This window comes from Oncorhynchus keta, chromosome 36 (assembly GCF_023373465.1).
Source record: "Oncorhynchus keta strain PuntledgeMale-10-30-2019 chromosome 36, Oket_V2, whole genome shotgun sequence".
Taxonomy (NCBI): domain Eukaryota; kingdom Metazoa; phylum Chordata; class Actinopteri; order Salmoniformes; family Salmonidae; genus Oncorhynchus; species Oncorhynchus keta.
Window position 1 is genome coordinate 27,795,889 of NC_068456.1, and position 27,736 is coordinate 27,823,624.

Sequence of the window (27,736 nt, forward strand, 5' to 3'; positions counted from 1 at the left end):
GAGGTAGAAAGTCCACAAAAATGAATGAACTGCAGTGTTTCTCAAAAGATAAGACGAGGCCTAGAGTAAATAAATATATAATTCCAGCTAAGGAAAACTGCATGCAATTCAATAACATGACAATGCATTCAACATACACATTACATACCATACAAACAAAGACCTGTTATGTATTGATTACTATTGCCAATTTGATGTGGTAACGTTGCATTGAGTCAGGTGACTGCCGTCAGCTGATTGCCTCCAGCCAGAATATGGCCGACCTGTCAGAAGCTCAATGAGGAACGGCTGAGTTTAGCATAATCGAGTTTCTTTTTATGACTTTTGGGGCTCATATTTCACTAACGTGGACAACAGTTTTTACAACAGTTACTAAGGTGAGTTTAGTAAAAAATATCCCTTAAAGTGCGAGAGTATGCTCTCAATGAATCATTGCCTAGCTAGCCAGCCAGTCTCTGGCAGTGCATCAACATTTATTCAACTAACTAATGTCCTATACCTAGCTAACATTCCAAATGACATTTAGCTAAAGTTTGCGACTTCCCAATGAAGCATTGCATCTACAATGTTCGAAAACTAGTTTGCTTGCTAACTAGGGTACCAAACTAGCTAGCTAATCTGGCTGGCATTTGCCAACCCCATGCCTGTGTTACCTAAATGATATAATTTGGGTTTATTTTTGACAAATCAGATAATGGATGGCGTTCAGTTTGCACTAAACAGTAGATCACTTTTAAATTGTTATTGTCCATGCTGAACTCTCGTATGAAATGTTTTCTCCAGGTTATTCACACTGAATAAATCCTTCAATATTGTTTCAGATGAGCGGGTTGCTGGTTGGCATGGCAAATGTCCCCAGCAAGAGCAATCACACAGGGAAGGATGGCCAGGTGTGGGAGAGACTCTGGACCTTGGAAGAGATGCGACAGACCAGTGCCAACTGGTCCCTGGCTGCAGACTCAGGAGTATGCTTTGGTTATTATCTCCAAGTTATTATTCAGTTTCTGAATACCCAGCTGTTTCTAATGCATTTAACAGTGTATCATCTGGTGGCTGAAGCAGAAACAGACTGGCAGGCAGGCTCTCAGCCTCTAACTCTACATGTTATGGGTAGAGCATTCACATAGCGTTGTAAACAGCAATGCAACAGATTAACTATCCTTTTCGCTGTGGCAAAGACAACGTCCGCTACTGAACAATCAGATACACTGTCGAATAGATGAAGATTAAACAGTTGTTGGTATCCCCTCCTCCACAGCTCTTCCTTTTCCTGCAAGAATTCTCCCAGAGGATGCTGTCAAAGACTCATGAGATAGAGAAGCAGCTGGATGGACTGATCAGAGACACCAAGGCCACAGACTGTTGCATGCACACAGTCTTCAACGACTTCCTCATGCTCTCCAACACACAATTCATTGAAAACGTACGTTGTGGACTGGAAATACAATGGTCGTCTTCATTAGAGCATTTTAATGCAAGACAACGGACTGAAACAGGGGAAGGACTACCTGTCCTTGACTTGTCTAATAAGTAATCCAGATGTACTTTCTTTTTCTTCAAATTTGTTTTACTACAGTGTGCCCAAAAGAACACGACCAATGTCTTGTTCCTCTGTTGAGCTTTGTGCCCCTCTTCTTTAGAGGATGGTTGTGCCGTATTTTACATTTCCCAGATATTTTGAAACTTCACAAGCTTTTAACAAAATGAAGAAAAGATTAATCGTGCTACACGGTACAGAACTATGAGGAACTGATGACTCTTGTGTTTAATGATCTGCTTGCTCATGGTGCTGCCTCTTTTTGTTCACTATCACAAGGTGCTGTGTTACATTGATAGATTCTAACTCATTCTTCTTGTATTGATTGTGGGATGTGTTATTGATATTTGAGTCTGTTGACCTCATCAGAGAGTGTATGATGATGATGATGAGGAGGTGGAGGAGGCGGTGCCAAAGCCTGAGGCCTTAGAGAGACTGCCTGAGCAGGTAAATAATCTACCTACTCCTTCCTTGATGTGCTGTAGCATGTATAGCACTGTGACAACGCGAGTTCCTCCCCGGGGATAGTTAAATTAAATTACCCCGCATTAGAAGACTCGTGAGCAGAAGGAAGCCCAGCTGATTCCTAAGGTCCAGGAAGCAGTGAACTACGGTCTGATGGTGCTGGACTCTGCATTTGAGCAGCTAGACATCAAGGCAGGAAACTCTGACTCGGAGGACGAGGAGGCCACAGACAGAGTGGAGCCCATACTGGAGCCCAAGGTGAGTTTGGAATCATCTGGAAACATACAGGATTAGAGAGAGAATTCAAGTTATTCACGCCTCCAGATATCACGTTAGGATTAGTACCTGCCCAGTCTAGTCTAGGGAGGATGGCCAATGTTTCCATGCCACTGTTTTTGATTTGTATTTGGGGTGTAGGACAGGTTAAGCACTTTGACAACTGATGTACACTTTTATTTTTTGTTGACTAACATTTGATTTGAATGATTCTGCCCGTATTGACCAATCACGTTTTCTCTGACCGCTTCCTCCCCTTCTTTCCTTCTCTAACCCACCTCTCTCTGTTTGAAGGACCTGTATGTGGACAGGCCTTTACCATATCTGATTGGCTCTCAGCTCTTTATGGGGCAAGAAGACGTTGGACTGGGAGACCTCTCCAGTGAAGGTAGATCACCTCTGTTCTTCATGTACTCTTTCTACTGAATGAAAGTGTGTGTATTCTTGGCATGTGTTTATATTGTTCGTGTTCAACACTCTTCCAAGCATAGTGTTTCTCGTCTAACATTAGCCGTGTTTCTCAGAGAGAAAGTGAAACTGATGTCATTCTTTACTTCACAGAAATGTCAGTCGACAGTGATCGCGACACCGTCATTGTGAGCGAAGATGGCAAAGATGCTAACGTAAGTCTTTTTTCATCCAGAAGTGTGAAGTTGGCATTATTATTATCCTCAAAATAAGTTGAGAATACTGACAATTTGATTTAGATAAACACCACAGGGATAATACAGTTATGTGAACAGCAGTCAGACAATGACTTTGAGCAGAATGAGGGGCCAGGCACCATTAAGAAGAAGGTGAAGGTCAATTTCACTGTGACTGTCAGGGTTGAGGATCAAACTCAGTTAGTTGATATCTCTGTGATAACAATAACAAACGTACAGGATTGTATCGCTGTGTGCACAATTCTGACAAGGGATGATTGAGGTATTTGCCAATTTAATCAATGATGAAACACAACAGAAAATTGTGATTGATTGAATCCTACCTACACTCTAGACACTGGCCATAAGCATGCTGCTGTTTATGGCGATGATGGTAATGAATACACCTTAGTGAGGATTGTGATTTTATTTGCAACCTCATGGATGACATTGAATGATTTCCCCTTCAGAAGTTGTCTATGCTGAGTGATGACGAGGAGGGAGATTCAGACATATTCGGAGAATCGGACGAAGATGATGATGATGATGATGATGACAGAAAGGTATGTTTGATTATGGTTTGCTGGTGGAGACTGGTACTAATAATATGATGGACAGATAATTTATTAAATATAAGTAGCCTTTATCCAGCTAAGACAACATTGCTAATACATCTGTTTTATGACTTGAGGGAGCATAATGATTGTGTCATGTCTCCGCTATTGAATGTACACATAAATGTGAAATATTTGTTGTAGATAATTGCATGTCCCCTTACATGAATATTGATGTTCTATTCCACCTCTCTTTTACGGAAGTCTTTGTGTCACATTCAGAACCCAAGACCATCATCCTTTGCTGATGAGCTGGCCGCCAGAATCAAAGGGGAACCTATCAGCAAGCCAGAGGGAGATCGCACATGTATGTTGGGTTGATATGACCTGAATTACAAACTATTCAGCACGTCCATTATCACCTCCACCATGTTTTGGTTTATGTTAAACATATCATGGTTTCTATGAAGGTTAACTGTATGAGCTCATATGCTAGCCTGGGTACCAGTGTGTTTCTGCTTTAGCTAACTTATGATCGTATGGCCCTGTGTCTTTTGCAGTAATGTGACATGCCTGGATTTTTACCCTTTTTATTTAAAGCCTTTTCATCAAAATATCCTTTCTTCTTATGTCAGATGGTCCAGTACCATCCTCAGACAATTGCTTGCCTTTTTTATCTACAGTGGCAAGAAAAGGGATGTGAACCCTTTGGAAATACCTGGATTTCTGCATAAATTGGTCAAAAAATTTGATCTGATCTTCATCTAGGTCACAACAATATACAAACACAGTCTGCTTAAACTAATAACACTCAAACAATGATACATGTTCATGTCTTTATTGAACACACTGTGTAAACACTCACAGTGCAGGCTGGAAAAAGTATGTGAACCCTTGGATTTAATAACTGGTTGACCCTCCTTTGGCAGCAGTAACCTCAAACAAACGTTTTCTGTAGTTGCGGATCAGACCTCCACAACGATCAGGAGGAATTTAGGACCATTCCTCTTTACAAAACGCTTTCATTTAAGCAATATTCTTGGGGATGTTTGTGAACCGCTCTTGAGGTCATGCCACAGCATCTCAATCGGGGTGAGGTCAGTACTCTGACTGGGCCACTCCAGAAGGCGTATTTTCTTCTGTTGAAGATTGAATTGCGTTTTGGGTCGTTGTCCTGTTGAGCTTCAATTGGCAGACAGCCTAACATTCTCCTGCAGAATGTCTTGATAAACTTGAATTCCTTTTTCCGTCAATGATGGCAAGCAGTCCAGGCCTGAGTCAGCAAAGCAGCCCCAAACCATGATGCTCCTTCCACAATACTTTACAGATGGGTGAGGTTTTGATGTTGGTGTGCTGTGCCTTTTTTTCTCCTTTCTTATTAGTTTAAGCACACTATGTTTGTCTGTTGTGACTTAGATGAAGATTTGATCAAATTTGATGACCAATGTATGCAGAAATCCAGGTAATTCCGAAGGGTTCACATACTTTTTTCTGGCCACTGTAATTCTCAATTCAGGCTTAAAATATAGGATAACATCTTGATATGCCATATGACTGTGCAGAACACAGTCTGGCACCCAGACTAATCATCATACACTTCACTCAATAACAATCTACCTAAATTCATGTATCTGTCCTCTCTTTTTATTATTATGGCCACTATTTGCTCCATACACGTTCCAAGATGTGTTTTCAGTTGGTACATTTGCACATGATGTAGGCCATACTACATGTGATTTCATAATGCAAATAATGTTGGCAAATTACACCAGCACATGTTTCACTATATGTCAGTGTTCTTTCTGCATGCTCATGTTTCACTACATGTCATTGTTCTTTCTGCATGCTCATGTTTCACTACGTGTCATTGTTCTGTCTGCATGTGCATGTTTCACTACATGTCATTATTCTTTCTGCATGTGCATGTTTCACTACATGTCATTGTTCTGTCTGCATGTGCATGTTTCACTACATGTCATTGTTCTTTCTGCATGCTCATGTTTCACTACATGTCATTGTTCTTTCTGCATGCTCATGTTTCACTACATGTCATTGTTCTTTCTGCATGCTCATGTTTCACTACATGTCATTGTTCTGTCTGCATGTGCATGTTTCACTACATGTCATTGTTCTGTCTGCATGCTCATGTTTCACTACATGTCATTGTTCTGTCTGCATGTGCATGTTTCACTACATGTCATTGTTCTGTCTGCATGTGCATGTTTCACTACGTGTCATTGTTCTGTCTGCATGTGCATGTTTCACTACATGTCATTGTTCTGTCTGCATGTGCATGTTTCACTACATGTCATTGTTCTTTCTGCATGTGCATGTTTCACTACATGTCATTGTCTTCTGTCTGCATGCATGCATGTTTCACTACATGTCATTGTTCTTTCTGCATGCTCATGTTTCACTACATGTCATTGTTCTTTCTGCATGCTCATGTTTCACTACATGTCATTGTTCTTTCTGCATGCTCATGTTTCACTACATGTCATTGTTCTTTCTGCATGCTCATGTTTCACTACATGTCATTGTTCTTTCTGCATGTGCATGTTTCACTACATGTCATTGTTCTTTCTGCATGCTCATGTTTCACTACATGTCATTGTTCTTTCTGCATGTGCATGTTTCACTACATGTCATTGTTCTGTCTGCATGTTTCACTACATGTCATTATTCTTTCTGCATGTGCATGTTTCACTACATGTCATTGTTCTGTCTGCATGTGCATGTTTCACTACATGTCATTGTTCTTTCTGCATGTGCATGTTTCACTACATGTCATTGTTCTGTCTGCATGTGCATGTTTCACTACATGTCATTGTTCTTTCTGCATGCTCATGTTTCACTACATGTCATTGTTCTTTCTGCATGCTCATGTTTCACTACTTGTCATTCTTCTTTCTGCATGTGCATGTTTCACTACATGTCATTGTTCTGTCTGCATGTTTCACTACATGTCATTGTTCTTTCTGCATGTGCATGTTTCACTACATGTCATTGTTCTTTCTGCATGTGCATGTTTCACTACATGTCATTGTTCTTTCTGCATGCTCATGTTTCACTACATGTCATTGTTCTTTCTGCATGTGCATGTTTCACTACATGTCATTGTTCTGTCTGCATGTGCATGTTTCACTACATGTCATTGTTCTGTCTGCATGTGCATGTTTCACTACATGTCATTGTTCTGTCTGCATGTTTCACTACATGTCATTGTTCTTTCTGCATGCTCATGTTTCACTACATGTCATTGTTCTGTCTGCATGTGCATGTTTCACTACATGTCATTGTTCTTTCTGCATGCTCATGTTTCACTACATGTCATTGTTCTGTCTGCATGTGCATGTTTCACTACATGTCATTGTTCTGTCTCCATGTGCATGTTTCACTACATGTCATTGTTCTTTCTGCATGCTCATGTTTCACTACATGTCATTGTTCTGTATGCATGTTTCACTACATGTCATTGTTCTTTCTGCATGTGCATGTTTCACTACATGTCATTGTTCTTTCTGCATGCTCATGTTTCACTACATGTCATTGTTCTTTCTGCATGTGCATGTTTCACTACGTGTCATTGTTCTGTCTGCATGTGCATGTTTCACTACATGTCATTATTCTTTCTGCATGTGCATGTTTCACTACATGTCATTGTTCTGTCTGCATGTGCATGTTTCACTACATGTCATTGTTCTGTCTGCATGTGCATGTTTCACTACATGTCATTGTTCTGTCTGCATGTGCATGTTTCACTACATGTCATTGTTCTGTCTGCATGTGCATGTTTCACTACATGTCATTGTTCTTTCTGCATGCTCATGTTTCACTACATGTCATTGTTCTTTCTGCATGCTCATGTTTCACTACATGTCATTGTTCTTTCTGCATGCTCATGTTTCACTACATGTCATTGTTCTGTCTGCATGTGCATGTTTCACTACATGTCATTATTCTTTCTGCATGTGCATGTTTCACTACATGTCATTGTTCTGTCTGCGTGTTTCACTACATGTCATTGTTCTTTCTGCATGTGCATGTTTCACTACATGTCATTGTTCTTTCTGCATGCTCATGTTTCACTACATGTCATTGTTCTTTCTGCATGCTCATGTTTCACTACATGTCATTGTTCTGTCTGCATGTGCATGTTTCACTACATGTCATTGTTCTGTCTCCATGTGCATGTTTCACTACATGTCATTGTTCTGTCTGCATGTTTCACTACATGTCATTATTCTTTCTGCATGTGCATGTTTCACTACATGTCATTGTTCTGTCTGCATGTGCATGTTTCACTACATGTCATTGTTCTTTCTGCATGTGCATGTTTCACTACATGTCATTGTTCTGTCTGCATGTGCATGTTTCACTACATGTCATTGTTCTTTCTGCATGCTCATGTTTCACTACATGTCATTGTTCTTTCTGCATGCTCATGTTTCACTACATGTCATTGTTCTTTCTGCATGTGCATGTTTCACTACATGTCATTGTTCTGTCTGCATGTTTCACTACATGTCATTGTTCTTTCTGCATGTGCATGTTTCACTACATGTCATTGTTCTTTCTGCATGCTCATGTTTCACTACATGTCATTGTTCTTTCTGCATGTGCATGTTTCACTACATGTCATTGTTCTGTCTGCATGTTTCACTACATGTCATTGTTCTTTCTGCATGTGCATGTTTCACTACATGTCATTGTTCTTTCTGCATGCTCATGTTTCACTACATGTCATTGTTCTGTCTGCATGTGCATGTTTCACTACATGTCATTGTTCTGTCTGCATGTGCATGTTTCACTACATGTCATTGTTCTTTCTGCATGTGCATGTTTCACTACATGTCATTGTTCTGTCTCCATGTGCATGTTTCACTACATGTCATTGTTCTGTCTCCATGTGCATGTTTCACTACATGTCATTGTTCTTTCTGCATGCTCATGTTTCACTACATGTCATTGTTCTGTCTCCATGTGCATGTTTCACTACATGTCATTGTTCTTTCTGCATGCTCATGTTTCACTACATGTCATTGTTCTTTCTGCATGTGCATGTTTCACTACATGTCATTGTTCTTTCTGCATGTGCATGTTTCAATACATGTCATTGTTCTTTCTGCATGCTCATGTTTCACTACATGTCATTGTTCTTTCTGCATGCTCATGTTTCACTACATGTCATTGTTCTGTCTGCATGTGCATGTTTCACTACATGTCATTGTTCTGTCTGCATGCTCATGTTTCACTACATGTCATTGTTCTGTCTGCATGTGCATGTTTCACTACGTGTCATTGTTCTGTCTGCATGCTCATGTTTCACTACATGTCATTGTTCTTTCTGCATGTGCATGTTTCACTACATGTCATTGTTCTTTCTGCATGCTCATGTTTCCTTCCCCGTGTCACTTCTCTGAATCCTGTAAGAAGAACAGTAAAGCAAAGAAAGAGCCCAAGGCTGAGAGGCCACTGGGTAGGACAGCAGTGCACTCATCTAAAAGAGTTTTCTTTACTGCGCATTGTGTACAAGCACCTAATCTCTCACACTATGTATCCAATTATATTGTACCTGCTAAGCTAACTGTTAATTCATAACACTTCAGTCAGAAGAGCATTAGTGGAGTTGGTCTCGCTCCAAAGTGACTGAATTAATGTCATTTGACAAGCAGTCATGACATTGCAGTGTTTACCAGTATTTGTTTTGACTTGTTGTTGACAGCTGTTTGTGTTGTAGCTGATGAAGATGACAGCGAGGAGTTATTGGGGCCATCCAAGATGGAGGACGAGGACTTCTCTCCGTTTGGAGGAAAAGGGGGTCACTTCAGTCGAGGGAGAGGACTGTTTGATGATGAGGTCGGCTCACATGAACGCCATTTTGTCGCTTCCATGTATTACTTTTTACATGTTACTTACCCATTGTTGTTTCACATAATATGATGGATAGAAATCAATAAGTGAACCGTTCAAAGAAAACAAAATCAATTTACAGCCTTTTAAAAGCTCCTGAAGAGTACATTAAATGAGTTTTGTCTGAAACCATAGCGACCCTGATAATATGATGTTTGTTGTCCAGGGGGATCTGTTCTCTGATCCACCTAAACAGCCTGTAGCAGAGAAGAAGACCACAGGTAATAATAGCCATACAACTATCTGTTGAAACACCAAGGATGTTTTCATTAGGACACACTAGATGTTTTGCAATCAACATTTCTTTTTGTTCTGCAAGTTTAGATGGTTGCTTTCCTTTTCAGGATGTTTTCTTCTAAGTGAATTGAGAATGTTGTTTCTTTTGTGTAATGGCTGTGGTCACTGTTTATAATTTATTTGTCGTGGGTTACCTTATTAATTTGACCTTTGTTCCTGCCAGAACCTGTCAAGCCTGCTAAGAAGATTCCTTCAGGGGCTGTGCCAATTTTCCCAGGTAATACAATTTGTATGTATTTATTTAACCTTTATTTAACTAGGCAAGTGAGTTAAGAACAAAATCTTATTTACAATGACTGCCTGCACCGGCCAAACCTGGACGACGCTGTACGCCGCCCTATGGGACTCCCAATCAAGCCAGGATGTGATGCGGCCTGGATTCGAACCAGGGACTTGCACTGAGATGCATTGTCTTAGACCGCTGCGCCATTCGGGCGCATAGAAACATGTCCTAAGGACAACCAAGGCCTTTCAAAGATTAAACCGTAATAACAGTGTTACTCAAATGATAGACAGTTTTCTGTGGCTTGTGAACATAATGCCTCTGAAGATACCGTTCTGCCTTTCTGAAATGGATTTATTAGTCATACTAAATAATATTACAATACATGACCACAGACAGTCTACTGTACTATGTTGACAATTCTGTGATGGTATTGACAATTTTATCCTCTCCAGATTTTATTTGACGAGTCTATCCTGTCCTCTTCTTTCCCCATAGAGAACAGCCTGTTTGGCACACCTAATGACTCTGACTCAGTGGAGGGTAGAGAGAACGGCAGTCCAGCCAAACCCATCAAGACTCAGACATCAGCCCCTAGAAAGACCGCTTTAGGGGGGCTGTTTGACGATGAGGAGGATCACTTCTTCACCGGCGAAAGCCTAAATAAATCCAGCTCTGGTAAGTCAATCAAACCGTAACCTCTCTCTCTCGCTAGCATGGTGGGCGAGATCCCATCTTGAGATCAATGATCGTAAAATGCTCTACAACATCCGCAGAGTACGACCCTGCCTCACACAGGAAGCGGCGCAGGTCCTAATCCAGGCACTTGTCATCTCCCGTCTGGATTACTGCAACTCGCTGTTGGCTGGGCTCCCTGCCTGTGCCATTAAACCCCTACAACTCATCCAGAACGCCGCAGCCCGTCTGGTGTTCAACCTTCCCAAGTTCTCTCACGTCACCCCGCTCCTCCGCTCTCTCCACTGGCTTCCAGTTGAAGCTCGCATCCGCTACAAGACCATGGTGCTTGCCTACGGAGCTGTGAGGGGAACGGCACCTCAGTACCTCCAGGCTCTGATCAGGCCCTACACCCAAACAAGGGCACTGCGTTCATCCACCTCTGGCCTGCTCGCCTCCCACCACTGAGGAAGTACAGTTCCCGCTCAGCCCAGTCAAAACTGTTCGCTGCTCTGGCCCCCAATGGTGGAACAAACTCCCTCACCGCCAGGACAGCGGAGTCAATCACCACCTTCCGGAGACACCTGAAACCCCACCTCTTTAAGGAATACCTAGGATAGGATAAAGTAATCCTTCCCCCCCCTTAAAAGATTTAGATGCACTATTGTAAAGTGGCTGTTCCACTGGATGTCATAAGGTGAATGCACCAATTTGTAAGTCGCTCTGGATAAGAGCGTCTGCTAAATGACTTAAATGTAAATGTAATGTAAATGTAAAATATCAGTGAAAATCTTACTTTGACATCACGCCAATACATCAGTTAGGTATGTGAATCAAGTGTTCACCTTATTTTTATTCATGCAGTAAGTTTCACATCTTAGATCTTGCCACACTATAACTGTCTTTAGCACAAGCACTCATAATGTGTTGTTACCTGTGTTCAGCTGGACAGGAGGAATCCAAGCAGAAGAAGACAGTGGATCTGTTTGGAGGAGGTGATGAGGATGGTGACATCTTCAGTGAGAGCTCCGGTGTTCTGCCCCCTCTACAGAGCAGGAGGGAGGTGGTGGAGGAGGAAGAACAGGTGAATATACACACGTGTACAGAGCATTGTTTTTACCTATACTGTATCATAGGGACTCCGCTCACTACCTTAGAATGTAGAGAAAAATGGGGCAATTCAAGAGGATGCTATGAAAGTTGTGTCAAAACGTTGTTTTCTTTGTCCCATGTCATTATAAATCACACACAATGAATCATTACATTGTTCTCTGCAATTTAACTTCAGTATACTTATACTTGACGTTGTTGATTAGATAAGAATGTTCGTTTGTTGTGACCGTTGCTAGTTTTGACTGCGCTGCTCTTGGGTCTATCTCTTCCATATTTAGCATTGGGAGATACCATTTGGAGGTGTTTTTGCAGGTTAGACCAATCAAAATCAACTTGATACCAATCTACGTTGAGAGGTGCCATTTCTATGCCGATTTTAAAGGGAAAGATTCAGAAATACACAACGAAAACATGAACATATTGTCTTCATGGAGGAAGGTTAGCTTTGTAAATAAATACATATTTAGTCCCTATTTTGTTTTTATACTGCAGATTTCATTTAGAAAAAGCCCATTTTTTTCTCAACTCGTTTGACCTGCAGCCACTAGTTGACTTTTTACCTCTTTTTCTCCACAATTTCATGGTATCCAATTGTCCTATCGCTGCAACTCTCGTACGGACTCGTGAGAGGCCAAGGTCAAGAGCCATGCATCTTCCGAAACACAACCTGCCAAGCCGCACTGCTTCTTGACACACTGCTCCCTTAACCTGGAAGCCAGCTGCACCAATGTGTCAGAGGAAATGCCGTACAACTGGCGACCAAAGTCAGCGTGCATATGCCCGGCCTGCCACAAGGAGTCACTAGAGCGGGATGGGACAAGGACATCCCGGACGACGGCGGACGCCTCATGGGTCTCCTGGTCGTAGCCGGCTGTGTCACAGCCCGGGATCAAACCCGGATCTGTATGCACTAGCACTTCGAAGCAGTGCTTTAGACCGCTGTGCCGCTCGGGAGGCCTGTTAGTGATGTTCTGCTGCGGAGCAGAGTTCTATGGAGCAATGGCCACGTTGATCATGCCTGTGATGACATTCCATTCACTGTAAACATGCTAAATTCTCAGAGTAAATTGTCTAACTTTTAAACCATCTATGGTAGCGACATGGGGGTGAGACTACTGTTTTTCTGATGCAATTCTCTGTTGAATGGACATATTTGTATAAACCTTGAATTAATTAATACTTTTATGGGTGAACACCCTACATATTAAGTGGGATACGTGATCATGATCATTGATTTAGTGGACTTGGGTATCATGATTACATGTTGCACTGATGATGGTTGTTGGTTTCAGTGATGAGGATGATGGTTGAGGTTGTTGGTTGTGTTTAGATGCCAGCAGATGTCTCCATGTTTGGTCCTGTTACCAAGACCCTGCTGACTGAGACACTAAAGAAGCAACGGCCCTCCACCAGTGAAGAGTCAGAGGAGGTGGGAATCCTCTTTTATCCATCCATCATCTCTATATGCAATATCTCTTTCTCTTTTTCTCTCTTTCTCTCTAACTCACTCACTCACAGGTGTGCTTCTTTTCAACACTTATTCTCAAGTAAGGGTCCATTACTTGAATGTAGTTGAATTAGATGAGAACAGATAATGATAAAATATGTCAACATGAAAATTCTATTGGTCTTGCAAATTATTTTCCAGGCAGACTACTGAGTTTTGTTTCCTCAAACATCACATTGATACCTTTTTATTTTACCTTTATTTTACTAGGCAAGTCAGTGAAGAACAAATTCTTATTTTCAATGACGGCCTAGGAACAGTGGGTTAAGTGCCTGTTCAGGGGCAGAACGACAGATTTGTACCTTGTCAGCTCAGGGATTCGAACTTGCAACCTTTCAGTTACTAGTCCAACGCTCTAACCACTAGGCTACCCTGCCACCCCAAAATTGCCGGTAAAATTCGATCCTGCCTTTTGTCCATATGGAACATTTCTGGGATTTTTTTTTTTTATTATTATTTTTTTATTTTTTTTTATTTCAACATGAGAACAACACTTTACATGTTGCATTTTATATTTTTGTTTAGTTTACCCACCTTTTTACCACTACATCAGTGGAACCAACCAACCCACACCATGTAAGGTGCAAAAAACTGCATCAGACTTTGACATTGCGAGCATGGGTGAATCGCCCCTGAAGAGCCACATGAAGGGGGCATGACAACGCTGCATCCTGCGCTGGTGCCAGTTCTACATTTGTGACTTTCTCTGCAACTTCCTCCAGAGCTTTTTTGCCCATCGCCTCATTCACGGGGTGCTCGCGATATTCCGCTTTATCGCGTGACGGCTGTGCTCCTGCCCTTCTGGTGGCTGTTAAGGTGCCGTCTTCCTCACACAGCCCACCCTTTTCCCGGCCGGCGACACTGAAGCTGCCAGTCGGAAACGAGACGCTTTTCGTAGCTATTAAGTAATAGATTCCCAAATGCAGAATAAAAGCACAGTCATTAAGCTGGAGTTGTGTAGTAATGTGTGTTCACCAGTAGGCATGTCACAACTCTGCTCATCACAACTCAAATTAGAACCTCATCAGTACTGACATACCACTCATGTATGTAGTGAAACAATGTATTATTGAGTAGAACTTGTAAGGTAGTGATGAAACTACTTTTTCCCTCCCTTCATTGGGTTCCTCAATTTACTGCCATCTGGTGGCGTCTAGAAACAATGACATAATATGAACAGTTACAGATTGATGGTCCTTGAAAATAAATATTAGTGATTGAAAAAGTACTTAAGTCCTTGAATTTGACTTGCCACTGTATGAACCCTGTAGATTTTTCAGGGTGATCATGGAGCACACTTTGTTTCACAGATTTTACCTCAACTTTCTGTCCCTGTCTTTCTACAGATATGTCCAACCATCCCTAAGAGTCAGTCCAAGCTTGAACCGACACTTCAGAGCAAAGCTCTTCTGTCCATATTTGTTGACGAGGAGGATGAGGTGAGAAAATGAGCTATGACTGATATCGGCCCATAAAATATAATGAATTGGTACCTTCCTCTTCATATCTAACCACTTTCTTTCATTATGCAGGATCTGTTTGTGTCTGCGAAGAAGTCTAAATCAAGCCAAACTGAAGATGCCACACCACAAGTCAAGAAACCTGTCTCTCGTGCCGTCTTCAGTGATGACGAGGTAATGGGAGGGAACGGAACCTTATTGAACTGAAGTTTATGTAGCATCAGCCTTTCAGAAAAGAATGCCTCCTTCTGTAGCCACTACCCATTTTTGTATTAACAGATCTGAAATAACTGGACAGGTGTGTGGGCAATTGCACATTATCTGAGTGATAATTTCTGTAAAACAAGTATATATATATATACACTACCGGTCAAAGGTTTTACAACACCTACTCATTCAAGGCTATTTCTTTATTTTTTACTATTTTCTACATTGTAGAATAATAGTGAAGACATAAACTATGAAATAACACATGGAATTGTGTAGTGACCAAAAAAAGTGTTCAACAAATCAAACTATATTTCATATTTAAGATTCTTCAAAGTAGCCACCCTTTGCCTTGGCAGCTTTGCACACTCTTGGCATAGTAGGTGTTCTAAAACTTTTGACCAGTAGTGTAAATATTTATTTTTATAAACCATACAACTCTATGCACAAAGACTACTTTTAGCAGTTTCCACAGAACATTTTACAAAAACACATTTACTTGAAGAACAGTCCTTGGGCTTAGGGTTGTATGGTTTGCGTAACTTTTCAATCATTGGTTTTTGTTTGACATATATTTTAAAGTGTAAGATCTGAGTTTCTGCATCACTCTAACTGTGGAATTTCCCATAGCCAATATGGTGATGGCAACTCCATCCAATCAGCACAGCTTCAGATATATCTTACAACCATCCTATTCCTACAAATCTGCAAACACCAGACGGGTAGGGGGCAAGGGGTAGATTTTGAACCGGGCTTGATAGTGAAGGTTGTCGCTAATACTTCAACACATGCTATCTATTTAACCCTTTGTATTCTGTCTGTATCAGGACCATTGGATGAGCTCCAAGCATAGTGCAGGAAAGACTGGAGGGATGAAGTCCAGTGATAGCAACCCTTATCGTCTACCCAGTGTCAAAGCAGATCCTTTCGACAGCCTGTTCGATGATGACGATCTCTTTGCTGCTACCAAGGAGTTTAGGTAAACTTTATATCCCCAACAAAAGAGACACTGTGCTAAAAAAGGTGTTGCGTTAGAATTTTAAAAAAAGAAGTGAAATCACTATCTCTAGTTAGGGTCTTGGTGGTGGTTTGATGGGTGTAAATGTCTGTGTTGATGCAGTTCGAAGAAGCCACAGAGAGCGTCTCTCCTGTTTGAAGATGAGACTGAGGATGGTGAAGATAAGGGATCCCTCTTCGTCTTCAAACCTGCCATCAACAACAGCTCTACTCTAGCTGACCCTAAAGTAAGCCTGGGTTACAGATTCTGTCTGTGTCATAAATGGCACCCTGTTCCCTATATAGTGCACTATATAGGGAATAGGTTGCCATTTTGGGAAGTAGCCACTGACATGAATAATAACATAAAGATGAAAAGCCTTCGAGGCAACAATGGAATTCAGTAATACCGTGCATTCGCAAAGTGTTCAGACCCCTTCCCCTTTTCCACATTTTGTTATGTTACAGCCTTATTCTAAAATGAATTAAGTCAATAAAAACCATAATCAATCTACACACAATACCCCTAGATGAGAAAGTGATAACAGGTTTTTAGAAATGTTTTGTTTTAATAATTTTATAATTTATATAAAAATAATCAGAAATACCTCATTTACTTAAGTATTCAGACCCTTTACTATGAGTCTTGAAATTGAGCTCAGGTGCATCCTGTTTCATTGATCATCCTTGAGATGTGTCTGCAACTTGATTGGAGTTCAATTGATTGGAGATGATTTGGAAAGACACTCACCACACTGACAGAGCTCCAGAGTACCTCTGGAAATAGGAGCACCTTCCAGAAGGACAACCATCTGCAGCACTCTACCAATCAAGCCTTTATGGTAGAGTGGCCAGACTGAAGCCACACCTCAGTAAAAGGAATATGACAGCCCGCTTGGAGTTTGCCAAAAGACATCTAAAGACTCTCAGACAATGAGAAACAAGATTATCTTGTCTGATGAAACCAAGATTGAACTCTTTGGCCTGAATGCCAAGCGTCAAGTCTGGAGGAAACCTGGTACCATGCCTACTGTGAAACATGGTGGTGGCAGCATCATGCTGTGTGGATGTTTTTCAGCGACAGACTGGGAGACTAGTCAGGATCAAGGGAAAGATGAACGGAAAAAAGCACAGAGATCCTTCATGAAAACACGCTCCATATCGCTAAGGACCTCAGACTGGTGAGATGGTTCTCCTTCCAATAGGACAACCACCCAAAGCACACAGCCAAGACAATGCAGAAGTGTCTTCAGGACAAGTCTCTGATTGTCCTTGAGTGGCCCAGCCAGAGCCCGGATTTGAACCCAATTGAACTTCTCTGGAGAGACCTGGAAATAGCTGTGCAGCAACGCTCCCCATCCAACCTGACAGAGCTTGAGAGGATCTGCAGAGAAGAATGGGAGAAACTCCCCAAATACAGGTGTGCCGAACTTGTAGCGTCATACCCCAGAAGACGCAAGGCTGTAATCGCTGCCAAAGGTGTTTTTACAAAGTACTTAGGGTCTGAATACTTCTGTACATGTCATTTTTCAGTTTTTTTTTTTCTTAACGTTTTTGCTTTGTCATTATGGGATATTGTGTAGATTGATGAGGAAAATCCTCTCAATGTAATACATTTTAGAATACGGCTGTTACTTAACAAAATGTGGAATAAGTCTAGGGTTCTGATTACTTTCTATTATTATTCCAAACAATTAAAATATAGAATAAATGTTTTTATTCATACTTTCTTTGGTAAAGTACTATTTTTTTAATTCATGTTTGTGTTGTACTCTTCATGGAAATGTATGTGTGGTAACATCCCTGCAGTGATATGTATGTATTATTGAATTTTAAACAACTTGTCATTCACCCCTTAGTTCATACCCTTGTCTCCTGTGCCCTTGCCCTGTTCTCTAGGCTGCTGCTGTGGCCTCCCCAGGCCCCTCACGGGTCCACACAGATAAACCTGAGGATGTGACGGCACCTCCTCCCCCAGTGGAGAAGAGGCGTGCAGAGGAGAGGGCAGCGAAGGGTCCTGAGGTACAGCCCCTGTCCTCTCTATTAGAGTGCAGTGAGAGTAAGAAGAAGCCAGTAGGGGCCGTCAGTCTGTTTGGAGGGATCAACGTGCTGGGAGACCGACTGGGAGCAGCCAAGGTGAGACGCTACATAAGGCTGAGGGTAGAAGTTCCCCCTAAGCTCAAATCTAGGACGGACCTTGGACATTCTCTTCCAGTATGGTTGAGATTGAGGTAAGGAGAGAGGAAAGGTGAATTGAGATGGAGCCCTGCTCCTAAGTGTAAGGTGCTATACTCAGACTCTCTTTATATCTTCCTGTCACTTAACAAGCAGACTAAGAGCCCATTGGACGAGACGGATGGTGATGACTTTCTGTCTGAGGGCCCGCCCCCCATGGAAAAGGGGTCCAAAAAGAACAACACCGTCAGTCTGTTTGATGATGAGGAGGGTGCTGACTGGACTGACCCTATCTACATACCTAGCAAAACAGCTACCATAAACACACTAAAGGTTTGTCTCGGTTTGTTTATTCATACTACTTACAATTCCTGTGTGCGTGCGTCTGTCTGTATATGTGTGTAAATCCTATGTCTGTGCGTTAGCCTGCAGAGGAGCGTCCTCATACCAAGAGCAGTACCGGGGTGTTCCAGGATGAGGAACTGCTCTTCAGTCACACTCAGCAGAGAGACAACCACCCCGACGTTGACATCTTCGCCACGCCTGACAAGTTTGTGGTGAGTTCTAGGGACCGCACTCGGTGAGATGGGAAAGGTGTTAGTGTTGGGCGAGAGCAAAAGCCTGCACTCACCAGGACCAGGGTGGATGCACATTGACGCGTACTACCTGCTATTACTTTTAGTGATAAATTACTTGTACTTGTGATAAAGTGCTGTGTTCCTGTCTCAGAGGTTCAGGCCCAGTAATGCTAGTAGCTCAGTGAAGTCCAGGCCCAGCTCAGTGAGGTCGGCAGCCCCAACACCTTTTAGTGATGAGGATGAAGATGACCTCTTCAGCTCTGTCAATCCCAAAGCTCTTCGGCCGGTATCCTATTCAATCAATACATTAACAACTTGATTAATTTACTCATGACTTCACCCTCAGTCCTTGTCTTTCATTTGACCTCAGAAAGTATCGGCGAAGCCCAGTAAACCCGTTAAAGACGAGCCATCCCCACAACCTTCTGTCACAGAACCAGTCACAGGGAGTGAGGTAAGGCTGATGAAACAAAGTCTTACAAAGGCTGGTTTACAAAGGCAACCCAATTCTAATATTTGTTTTTCAACTAATTGGTATTTTGATCAATCGCATCATATCTTTTCACACTCGATTTTTTTCAGAGCTGATCTGATTGGTGAAAAGACATAAAAAAATTTAAAAAAAACATTTTAAGGATCAGATTTGGGCTGCCTGTGTAAATGCAGCCTTAGTGCTCTGCAGTCTGTGATTGCCAATGTGTTTATGATTGAAGTGTTTCAGAATTTGAAGGATATCTACAGACAGTAATGCTCTCTCCTCTCAGTTGAGACTTGTTACACTGTGGTATATTTCAAGGGAATGTTATCCAGGCTGTTACATTTCTTTGAGGTATTCCTGTCTGTGTCAAGATTACTTAAAGGTCAAAAATGTGATTTTTCCTATGTTTTAGATATATTTCCACACTGCGTTTGGCATAACATTGTGAAAATGATAACGCCCTTTCAGTGTTGAGCTGTTTGAAAAGACTGCCTGAAATGTCAGCCTGTTTTGGTGTGAAGACATCGCCAGGCGGTAAATTAGTTAATAGACCAATGAGAAAGAGTTCCACACCTCTCTGCCAATAACAGCTAGTTATCCCCTCCACACTCGGAGCACTGACAGTCTTGGCAAAATTCTTTGTTGAAAAATTGCTCTTCGCTAAGACACTTTTTGTTCCTTGTTTTTCAATTAAAATGGTCAAAAATAAGTTATTTAATTGTTACCAATAAATGATTTGATATTGAGACTTGAGACATATTGAGAAACAGCTGCATTGGAGCTTTTTACCTGATCTATGTTGTTCAACTGCACAGAAGCCCTGTAAAATCTAAAGAGCCTTTGTCATGGATAGGAAAACTCCAAGTAAACAACCTCTTCTTTTAAATCACTCAATGTTTTACTCTATCTTTATTCTTTCTGAGTGAGAGTTTATTCGTCCAACATGTGTTCTCTGCCAGACATCTTTGAACCTCAGCCTTTGACATGAATCATGTCGTCTTTTCCACTGCTGGTATAAAAGCTAAACTGCGACAGCGTGACTGTCAGATTGATTCGCATAATGTTTTGGTTTTTTACCATCAGACTGAAAGCGATTGCTCAGCCTTTCTTCTTCCTGAAATTGCATGAATAGATGTCATTCCTATGTCTACATTTTTGCTTTATTCTTGGGCTCTCTCTTTCCTCTGTCTACCACTTTGTTCTGATGATCATGAGGAACTGCATGAACAAAATTACTTGTAAATCCAATTCTATAATGTGACAACCTCACTGTGCTATAAACACTCTCTTATAAAGGACTTTAGTTGATGAACAAGTGTGTTCCTCCTCCCCACTCTCAGACCAACCTGGTGATCAACCCTGATGCCCTCCTACTAGGCCTGAGCCCCAGCTCCTCAGGCCTCAGCCCCAGTCCAGCATGGACCCAGTCCCTCAGCAACGGAGGGCTTAGCTTCGACCGCCCTGTCCAGGTGTCTGTGCTACAGTGTGCCAACAAGGTTGGTTAAGGGTCAGAGGTCAGGCACAGTGGTGTAGGGGAAACAAAGCACACCTAAAGCTAAACCTTGTACCTTCCTTAATCAGCCCCTGTTATGACTTCATGCGTCTTCTCTTCCTGTAGGGTCGAGCTAAAGGCTCCATCCGCCGCAGGCCCCAGACCAGGGCAGCACGGCAGATGTCAGCACAGAGCTCCGTGGACCAGAAAAACCAGGGAGAGGACCCGGCCGGACACAGCCCAACCCTACCTCATCCAACCCAGCCCAGTTTGGCACTACTTAACCCAATCGAGCCTAGCCTTGCACTATCTAACTTAACCCTGCCCCGGCCTAGTCTACCCAACCAAGCCCCAACCACTGGCTTACCCTCCTTCTTACCTGCCTCCTTACCCTCCCAACCGCCGCTCACTTATGTCTCTGTCACACCATCAGTTCTAACACTACCGGTGTCCAACACCCCTCTAAAGAGAGACTTTTCTATGGGAAGCAAGGTGAAGGTGCTGCCCTCTCCCGACGAGGCTGACCGGTTTGGGTCTGTCCCTGTCCTAGCCCCAGTCCCCAAACTCGCCACAAAGACTACGGAGGGTGAGTTGACGCCGAAGGAAGAGAAAGAAGCGACCCCTCCGTCCGTCTTTGACGACCCCATGGGTGACTTGTTCCAGAAGGTCAAGCCGAGGTCGGCGAAGACCTTCCTGGAGGAGGAGGATGAAGAGGATATCTTTGTGCTGGGAAATAGTTCTACTCCCACTACTAGAATTACTGCAGGGAGCAACCCTACACCCAAACAGGACCTCTTCCAGGTATTGGTCATGATCAATATTGTCAGTCATTTGAACAATCAATTTGTCTGTATTTTTTATTTATTGTGCAGCCAGGAATTTACAATATCTTACAATCATTGAAATGTTAGTTTTATTTTTCATCGTACTAGTTGGAGGAAATATCGATACAGTTTAGAGGTCAACCGATTATGATTTTTCAACACCGATACCGATTAATCGGACAATTTTTTTTAAATGTATTAAATGTATTCGTAATAATGACAATTGCAACAATACTGAATGAACACTTATTTAACTTAATATAATACATCAATAAAATCAATTTAGCCTCAAATAAATAATGAAACATGTTCAATTTGGTTTAAATAATGCAAAAACAAAGTGTTGGAGAAGAAATTAGAAGTGCAATATGTGCTATTTAAGAAAGCTAACATTTTTAAGTTCCTTGCTCAGTACATGAGAACATTTGAAAGCTGGTGGTTCCTTTTAACATGAGTCTTCAATATTCTCAGGTAAGACGTTTTAGGTTGTAGTTATTATAGGTCTATTTTGCTCTCTACCATTTGTATTTCATATACCTTTGACTATTGGATATTCTTATAGGCACTTTAGTATTGCCAGTGTAACAGTATAGCTTCCATCCCTCTCCTCGCTCCTACCTGGGCTCGAACCAGGAACTCAATGACAACAGCCACCCTCGACGCAGCGTTACCCATGCAGAGCAAGGGGAACAACTACTCCAAGTCTCAGAACGAGTGACGTTTGAAACGCTATTAGCGTGTACCCCGCTAACTAGCTAGCCATTTCACATCACATCATTACACCAGCTTCTTACTGCATTCGCGGAACAGGCGGGATCCTCGTGAGGCAGGTGGTTAGAGCGTTGGACTAGTTAACATTGAATCCCTGAGCTGACAAGGTAAAATTCTGTCATTCTGCCCCTGAACAAGGTAGTTAACCGTCATTGAAAATAAGAATGTGTTCTTAACTGACTTGCCTAGTTAAATAAAGATTAAATAAAGGTGTAAAAAAAAAAAAATGTTTACAAAATCGGCGTCCAAAATGACCGATTTCCGATTGTTATGAAAACGGTATTATATCGATACTTTGATTCGCAAGTATTTTTTTATTGCTGGGTAGCATTCGGTCAGCCAGCACTAATCGGTGGTGTCTGTGCTGAAACTCAGGTATTTTTCATCCTATAGCAAGTTTTCCATCTTCTTTTTAAATGTTTAGTCGACATGCGCTTCCCACGGTTAGGTCAAGTTGGCTGGATGTCCTTTGGGTAGTGGACCATTCTTGAGACACATGGGAAACTGTTGACTGTAAAGACAGTAGCGTTGCAGTTCTTGACAAGAACTGGTGTGCCTGGAATTTACTAGCATACCACGTTCAAAGGCACTTAAATGTTTTGTCTTACCCATTCACCCTCTGAATAGCACACATACACAATCCATGTCTCTATTGTCTCAAGGCTTAAAAATCCTTCTTTAACCCGTCTCCTCCCCTTCATCTACACTGATTGAAGTGGATTTAACAAGTGACATCAATAAGGGATCATAGTTTTCACCTGGTTAGTATGTCATGGAAAGAGCAGGTGTTCTTAATGTTTTATGCCTCAGTTTATCCAAGAGTCACGATCTCTGGAACAGTAGGTGGAGGGAAATCCATGTATTCCTTGGAAAGTGTGTCTGCTTTTTTTTCTGAATGTGTCTTATTCTGTTGTCCAGGATGAAGGGGAGACGACCCCCAAAGCTCACAAAGACAAATCTCTGGATTCCAGCCTGTTTGACGACAAAGTTGACATCTTTGCTGATTTGACGGCCACTTCAAAACCAAAAGAGAAGAAGTTCAAGAAGGTGGAGACTAAATCCATATTTCATGATGATATGGGTGGGTGTTTGCAGAGCACATATTTCAGAATATCTTGCATTGTTTGTTGTTCCTCAATAACTTTCAACATGCACGTTGAAATTTACGACAGACATGGGTATACTTACACACACATTCTTACAATGCCATTGCCACCAGGTTGAACTGAAACATCTACTGGACATGCTCTCTCTGTACAGATGATGTCTTCTCTCCCTGCACTGTGAAGCCAATGGCCAAGCAGCCTCCATCCAAGTTCAGGAAAAGCCCTCCCTCCCAGGACACCAGTGCAACGGACGGCTTGGGCAACATCTTCGATGACCCTCTCGATGCTCTGGGTGGGAACTGAACCGTGGACTGTTCCTGATTAACTAACTCTGTGTCCCAAATGGCACCGTATTCACTAGATGGTTCATTACTTTTGACCAGGGCTCATAGGGTGTGCACTATGTGGGGAATAGGGTGCCATTTGGGATGCTGTCACTAACTGTACAATTGTGCAGAAAACGTTGTTGTTTTGGAGGACTGAAAAAGGGGTTGGAGATATTAACACTGTTCTTATAGAGACTATTTCTATGTTGAGACTATTTCTATAAAGCAATCCATCGATCGGCATAACCTCGGATGGAAATTTAAACCCATCTCTGATTGATTGAATTGTAACTATTTGCCTTTATTTAATGTCCATGGTAGCAGGGCTTTGCCATCATTAGGCCAGCTGCTAATAAAGAAATAGTCAATGATTTATACATGTAGTTGAGTTCTGGGTATGTGGTTTAACATTGCCATTCTGAGATTACATGTCACCATCGGGCTGTGCCATATCACCGTTATGAAATCATTGTTTTTGTTTTTCAATTAATATGGAATTGTTACATTTGTTAACTTTGCCTGTGATAAATAACAATAGATTATTTTTTTAAAGAATTCAATTATATTTTGCTAAATTTAAAATGTGTGCTAAGTTTGTTTCTAAGATCTGCACTTCATTTCCACGGTTCCTATCCTTTTATAACAATTCTACTAATACATAAGATTCACTGCCATCTCTAATCAACTTTTAAATGTTGACGAACTGCACTGGTGCATTTAGAGGATTCTGCTACATTTTAGAATAATAAGGAACATCTATGTCTTGATCAATTAAAATCTATCACGGATGGTATTTAAGTTTCAATGTCATGCTCAAGTACAGTGACATGCCTTAATTGAAAACTCAAAATGCAATAATAATGTAATACAAATAAGGTGAAACAAAAAAAAAAAAAAATTCGTATAAGAAAAACAAGATTAAATATGTCGGCAGACTATTTTACTAGGCAAGTCAGTTAAGAACAAATTCTTATTCTCAATGACGGCCAAGGAACAGTGGGTTAACTGCCTGTTCAGGGGCAGAACGACAGATTTGTACCTTGTCAGCTCGGGGATTTGAACTTGCAACCTTTTGGTTACTAGTCCAACACTCTAACCACTAGGCTACCCTGCCGCCCCAGGGTCAGTACCAGTACCAGTACCATATTTATAATGTGCAGGGATGCTGGATGTAGGCAGGTAGCCTAGTGGTTAGAGCGTTGGCCTAGTAACCAAAAGGTTCCACGATCAAATTCACGAGCTGACAAGGTAAAAATCTGTCATTCTGCCCCTGAACAAGGCAGTTAACCCCCAGTTCCTAGGCACTCATTGAAAATAAGAATTTGTTCTTAACTGACTTTCTTAGTTAAATAAAGGTTAAAACATATATATATATATGGCCAAGGTGACTAGGCATTTGGATATATGATAAACAGTAGCAGCAGCATACAGTATATGATGATTTTATTTGAGTGGGTGTTCGTGTGTAGAGTCTATAAATGTATGTGCATATTGTGTGTGAGTGTATGTGTGTTGGAGTGTAACTGTGTAGGGCCCTGTGAGTGTGTGTATAGAGAGAGTGCAAAATAAGAATTAAATACAGGGGTCAACTCAGTCCTTCTAGCCATTTTGTTAGCTATTTAACAGTCTTGTGGCATGGGGATAGATAGAAGCTGTTCAGCAGTCTGTTGGTGTCAGAATTGATGCACCAGTACCCCTTGGCATGTGGAAGCGATTTTCCGGAACTTCGATTCACACCGCCTGATAGAGAACCAGTAGTGCCATCATGCAGGGCTCTGCCACACGCATTCTTAGGAAAAAAAAGTTTTTTTTGGGGGGGGGGGCGGGAGGGGTGCTTTCCTGTTTTGCATGTTTAAAGACTTTAAAGAGGCATTTCTAATGACTGAAAACCCCAAAAGAAAGATGCACAGGGTCCCTGCTCATCTGTGTGAACGAACCTTAGGCACGCTGCAAGGAGGTATGAGGACTGCAGATGTCTGTACTGTGAGACGGCTAAGACAGCACTACAGGGAAACAGGGCAGACAGCTGATCGTCCTCGCAGTGGCAGGCCACGTGTAACAACACCTGCACATCTGAACATCACACATGTGGGACAGGTACAGGATGGCAACAACAACGGTCCGAATTACACCAGGAACGCAAAATTCCTCCATCAGTGCTCAGACTGTCCACAATAGGCTGAGAGAGGCTGGACTGCGGGCTTGTAGGCTTGTTGTAAGGCAGGTCCTCACCAGACATCACCGGCAACAACGTCGCTATGGGCACAAACCCCACCATCGCTGGACCAGACAGGACTGGTAAAAAGTGCTCTCACTGACGAGTCATAGTTTTGTCTCACCTGGGGTGATGGTCGGATTCGCGTTTATCGTCGAAGGAATGAGCGTTACACCGAGGCCTGTACTCTGGAGCGGGATCAATTTGGAGGTGGAGGGTCCGTCAAGGTCTGGGGCGGTGTGTCACAGCATCATCGGACTGAGCTTGGTGTCATTGCAGGCAGTCTCAACGCTGTACGTTACAGGGAAGACATACTCCTCCCCCTGGGCCAGGTCGATTAGAAAGGCCTGCTCGCAGAAGTGTTTTAGGGAGTGTTTGACAGTGATGAGGGGTGGTCGTTTGACTGCGGACCCGTAGCGGATACAAGCAATGAGGCAGTGATCGCTGAGATCCTGGTTGAAGACAGCGGAGGTGTATTTGGAGGGCCAGTTGGTCAGAATAACGTCTATGAGGGTGCCCTTGTTTACAGATTTAGGGTTGTATATGGTGGGTTCCTTGATGATTTGTGTGAGATTGGGGGCATCTAGTTTAGATTATAGGACTGCCAGGGTGTTAAGCATATCCCAGTTTAGGTCACCTAACAGAACAAACGCTGAAGCTAGATGGGGGGCGATCAATTCACAAATGGTGTCCAGGGCTCAGCTGGGAGCTGAGGGGGGTCGGTATAGCAGGCGGCCACAGTGAGAGACTTATTTCTGGAGAGAGTCATTTTAAAAATTAGTAGTTCGAACTGTTTGGGTATGGACCTGGAAATGTTATAGTTGGGTATGGAAATCTCAGAATTTTTGGTGGCCTTCCTAAGCCAGGATTCAGACACAGCAAGGACATCAGGGTTGGCAGAGTGTGCTAAAGCAGTGGGTAAAACAAACTTAGGGAGGAGGCTTCTGATGTTGACCTGCATGAAAGGCTTGAAAGGCTTTTTCGATCACAGAAGTCAACAAATGAGGGTGCCTGGGGACATGCAGGGCCTGGGTTTACCTCCACATCAGCCGCGGAACAGAGGAGGAGTAGTATGAGGGTGCGGCTAAAGGCTATCAAGACTGGTCGCCTAGAGCGTTGGGGACAAAGAATAAAAGGAGCAGATTTCTGGGCATGGTAGAATATATTCAGGGCATAATGCACAGACAGGGGTATGGTGGGGTGCGGGTACAGCGGAGGTAAGCCCAGGCACTGGGTGATGATAAGAGTGGACTAAGCACACACCTCAGGTGGGCCCCGGTGCCTAGGGTCAGCGTGGCAGAGGTGATGTTGCCTACCCTCACCACCTGGGGTCGGCCATCTGGAAGTCCAGGATCCAGCTGCAGAGGGAGGTGATCAGTCCCATGGTCCTAAGATTGGTGATGAGCTTGGAGGGGACAATGGTGCTGAACGCTGGGCTGTAGTCAATGTAAAGCATTCTCACATTGATATTCGCCTTATCTAGGTAGGTGAGAGCAGTGTTGACATTGTTGTCTATTGATCTGTTGGGGCGGTATGCAAATTGGAGTGTGTCAAGTTCAAAGCACTTCATGATTACAGATGTGAGTGCTACAGGGCGTTAGTCATTGTGGTGTTAGTCATTGTGGCATGAAGCCTTAGAGTTTATATATATATATATATAAAGTTTACACTTCCAGTTGTTGAAATGTAGAGAGACAACCGTTTGCATTATTCCATTATTTGTAACTCTGAAGCCAGTGTTCCTGTTGAAGCAGAAAGGGTCAGTAGACTAAACAATATTGGTCCCGTGTCTGTGTACTCCTCATTGGTTCACCTCGACTTTTCACGTTGCGTTATTGGATGCCTTTGTTGTCAATCAAGAGAGTCACAATGGGCTGGTTCAGGAGCCTCCTGTTTTTTGACAG

General features: G+C 42.3%; 2 protein-coding genes across 16 annotated transcripts in view; both read left to right on the plus strand.

Annotated features, from left to right (window-relative positions):
• LOC118369859 (WASH complex subunit 2C-like) lies at window positions 1–24,192 on the plus strand. 12 transcript variants are annotated; one of them, XM_035754616.2, is made up of 28 exons: window positions 1–377; window positions 822–965; window positions 1,259–1,423; window positions 1,907–1,984; window positions 2,090–2,260; window positions 2,573–2,666; window positions 2,840–2,901; window positions 3,393–3,485; window positions 3,741–3,843; window positions 9,202–9,335; window positions 9,556–9,610; window positions 9,850–9,903; window positions 10,408–10,587; window positions 11,529–11,668; window positions 13,028–13,126; window positions 14,551–14,643; window positions 14,737–14,838; window positions 15,699–15,850; window positions 15,992–16,115; window positions 17,767–18,003; window positions 18,196–18,375; window positions 18,468–18,599; window positions 18,772–18,906; window positions 18,991–19,074; window positions 20,439–20,594; window positions 20,717–21,391; window positions 23,104–23,232; window positions 23,446–24,192. In XM_035754616.2, exons 1-28 carry the CDS (start codon window positions 318–320, stop codon window positions 23,470–23,472), a joined length of 3,858 nt encoding a protein of 1,285 aa, XP_035610509.1. In that variant the 5' UTR covers window positions 1–317; the 3' UTR covers window positions 23,473–24,192. The 12 variants fall into 12 exon arrangements, with proteins under 12 accessions (XP_035610509.1, XP_035610501.1, XP_035610498.1 ...); XM_035754608.2 differs by having other exon boundaries at window positions 2–377; window positions 3,396–3,485; window positions 23,104–23,266; XM_035754605.2 differs by having other exon boundaries at window positions 3–377; window positions 23,104–23,266.
• Window positions 24,193–27,698: 3,506 nt separating this feature from the next.
• The window catches only part of LOC118369861 (AN1-type zinc finger protein 4-like), a 63,498-nt gene continuing 63,460 nt past the window's right edge, over window positions 27,699–27,736 (plus strand). The window contains exon 1 of one of the 4 annotated variants that reach the window (XM_035754625.2): window positions 27,699–27,736. The gene's annotated coding sequence lies outside the window, so the exon portion shown is untranslated. The other 3 variants (XM_035754626.2, XM_035754621.2, XM_035754623.2) reach the window with 3 other exon arrangements.